Below are 3,362 nucleotides of genomic sequence, written 5' to 3'. Positions count from 1 at the left end.
CGTGCCCAAAGAGCTTCTCAACACGATAGTGGACATATGCAGTGTGATACTCTGTGAAGACTCTGAGAGGCCAGGAGAATGTGAGGAATGAGGCGAACCAGAAGACGTAGTGGGACAGATACCAGGGGTGGCGCTCTGGGTCAGCCAGCACCATGACATACTCCTTCAGGTCGATGTTTTTCAGGTGCATGCCCTCCCTGGCTTCCATGTAGTCATCGAGGCCCTCGTTGTCAGTGAAGAACCTTGCTCGTTGTGTCAGGTAGGAATTCTCAGACTCTACGTTGGCAAAACTAAAACACTTGGTGAAGCGCATCTTAGTGAGAGCCGACTTCTCCAAGCCCAGCAGCTGTTTTGAAACGTCTTTGACACCACAGTGGCTGTAGTCAAATTCAGCTTCTGCCACATGGGTGTTGACGCGTTCATGGTAAACCTGGGTACTAGTGTAAGCGTCTCCGTTGCGGTAGCGTGTGACTTGTCGTGTCCGGCGAACATAGTGATAGCTGATGGCCTTCCACCAGATGCAGGGTTTAGCTTGCTGCATCCTCTGGATGCGCTCATAGATGCCCTCCACATCCACTTTGTGCTGCAGCTCATTCTTCACATGACAGTGCCAGCACTCCACGAGATAGACTAAGTAGAGCATGCCCAGGAGAGCCAGAGGGATGTAGATGTAGCCATCAGAGCAGGGACTGTCATGGTACATCATGGACTTCCCTTTGAAGGCACTGTCAAAGGTGAGGCGGGTCACCTTGGTGACATGACACCAAACCATGGCTCCCATGCAGCCGTACATGAGAACAGACAGGAGCAGGCATTTCCAAAAGCTCTCCCGGCACAGTGACTTGCTCAGAGACTGCTTCAGAGGTCTTTGCTGTTGAGTCGAAGCACAAACAACAGAAAAGAGGAAGTGATTTTAAAAGAAAGTGTCATCATGTCGTTCATCGTTTACCTAAAGTGTCATTTGACTTAACATCTTTAGCACAATAATGTCATGCAACCGTAGAAAACACGCTTAGCACGAGAAATTCACCGGTGAAGACGGAGGATAACTGCTAAGTTCTCTCAGCTCCGTGGACATTTCATGCCATTTTACGCCTGTGCTGGAGGTAGGCTGGCCCACCACAGCACACGAGAGACAGGTAAAGATGCTGGGATCACCAATCACGTGTCCGTGCATTTTATTCTGGCATTATTACAGTAAAGCTACAGGATCATACACATTCTCCTGTGTCAAACTGTAACCAGGGATATGATATGTAAGACTATAAATCTCTGGCAGATCCCACCTGCAGGCACCGTGTTACATTCTGCACACACAGTGATCCATCAAAGCCCTGCGCCAAGAAGAACATAACAAAAGGCAATTTGCTCATATTAGGAAGAGATGCTCCAAAACCATACCTCCTCTCTGGTGTCCTCCTCCAAAACGGTGGTCGTGCTGCTTTCACTCGCTGTCGCGGCCGATGCCGGAGGGGACATGGTGCCGGGCAGCTATCGATGAGAACGACAGGGCGTGGAGGAGGAAGAGGGAGAGATTTCACCACCTTCTTCTGCAGAGATCCTCGGTCGAGACGAGCTCCGGATCAGACGCGCATCTGTTTTCATTCAGAGCCTCTCCAACCGGAGAAAACGGGAGGCATGCTGGTCGGTGCATCCCCGAATAAAGGGATCTTTGCAAAACACAAAAAGGCGTCGGGGTGTTTATGGGAAAGCCCGCATCCCGCCCTCTGCTGCTGAGCTGTCAGTGCCGCAGTGACAGCACCGTGGATTACGCTGTATTAGTCATTACAGAACGAGCATGCATGTCCTCAGCCCCCGGGACCCCGCGGTGCATGTGTCGGTGCGCGCAGGAGGGGACGGCGCCGTGGACGGGCCGTGGAGAGCGGGACACGGTCGCTGTCCGCGGTGCTGACGGAGGCAGGTGAGGTGTCGCTGCACACATGTGTCACTTAAAGGGAAAGTCCACCCTAAAACTCAAAACTGAGCCTCAGAGCGTGCAGTTATGATGAGGAAGACATGTTTACTAATAGAGATGAGTTGCTAAGATGGGGATCAAAGGTATAAGTTAAATATATAAATATATATACAGTATATATAAAGGTTTCAGTGACATCATCGGCCTTGTGAGAGGTTAAATACCTGGATCTCACACCAGTTAGTTGGACCAGTCCCAGCCTGGTCCTGGTCCTGGTCCTGGTCCTGGTCCTGGTCCTGGCCCTGGTCCTGGTCCTGGTCCAGTCCCAGCCTGGTCCTGGTCCTGGTCCTGGCCATGGTCCTGGTCCTGGTCCTGGCCCTGGTCCTGGTGCTGGTCCAGTCCCAGCCTGGTCAGATGCGTACATGAACTGATGAAGCCTCTTGGATGAGAGGTGAAACGTCTTCCTAGACAAATAACCAGGTCCAGTTGCTTTGGACTGTCCGTATGTACAGGCGATCTGCACATTCCCTCTTACACACTACATTATGTGATTTAGTCAGTGGTGTAGTGGTCGTTGATAAAGTGGGCAGTTACATGGGTACCCTTTATATTCCAATAGTTTCTTGGCATGCAGGTGGGTACACTGTAAACTGCCAGAACATTATATTATTATTATACACTCTGTGCACCTGCACATCCCCTCCTCTACCTAAGTGGATGGAATTTTGGGCGACACAGTGGTGTGGTGGTTAGCACTGTCCCTGCACAGCAAGAGGGCTCCTGGTTCGAATCCCGGCTGGGGCCCTTCTGTGTGGAGTTTGCATGTTGTCCCCGTGTCTGCGTGGGTTTTCTCCGGGTTCTCCGGTTTCCTCCCACAGTCCAAAGACGTGCAGGTGTTCGGTTCATTGATGACTCTAAATCACCCGTAGGTGTGAATGGTTGTCTGTCTCTGTTCGTCTCTATGTGTCCTGTGATAGACTGGCGTCCTGTCCAGGGTGGACCCCGCCTCACGTCAGCTGGGACCCCGCGACTCCGACAGGGACAAGCGGTTGAAGATGACTGACTGAATGCAAACACTTACATTAGTATATAAACTGTCTCAAAATAAAAGTCTTCAATAAATGTGAACAAACAACTGCACCGATCGTCAGATGTACACTGAAAAAGACGTGAACAGCATCCTTTTTAAAACAAAGGAAGGTTTTTATAGTCACAGTTTATTATTATTAAGTGGAATTATGGATTAGAAATAATGTGAAGCACGCCCAATCTAGCACGAACATCGTTCAAAAACACTTAGAAAAACACGCATGTTCACATCATCCAGCTGTGCCGTGAAAGAGACTCCACCAAATATCAAAATCACATGAAATTCTGCATCACAATTACACAAAACATTAAAAAAAATTACAAAAAAATGTCCATAAACCCACGTTCTTCCATACTT

The 3,362-nt window shown here is 49.6% G+C and overlaps 1 protein-coding gene across 1 annotated transcript in view; it reads right to left on the bottom strand.

The window, feature by feature from the left end:
* The window catches only part of LOC310955095 (transmembrane protein 151B-like), a gene marked incomplete at both ends in the record, with an annotated part of 2,018 nt that extends 539 nt beyond the window's left edge, over positions 1–1,479 (bottom strand). The window contains 2 exons of the mRNA XM_083924840.1: positions 1–871; positions 1,402–1,479. The exon at positions 1–871 is cut by the window's left edge and continues 539 nt beyond it. Of these exons, the coding sequence (XP_083780966.1) occupies positions 1–871; positions 1,402–1,479 (949 nt within the window). The remainder of the gene's footprint in view (positions 872–1,401) is intronic.
* Positions 1,480–3,362: the final 1,883 nt, after the last annotated feature.

Source organism: Echiichthys vipera, assembly GCF_963691815.1.
Source record: "Echiichthys vipera genome assembly, chromosome: 12".
Lineage (NCBI taxonomy): Eukaryota > Metazoa > Chordata > Actinopteri > Perciformes > Trachinidae > Echiichthys > Echiichthys vipera.
The sequence above is the reverse complement of the archived record's forward strand: the minus strand, read 5'-3'. Positions and strand labels throughout refer to the sequence as shown.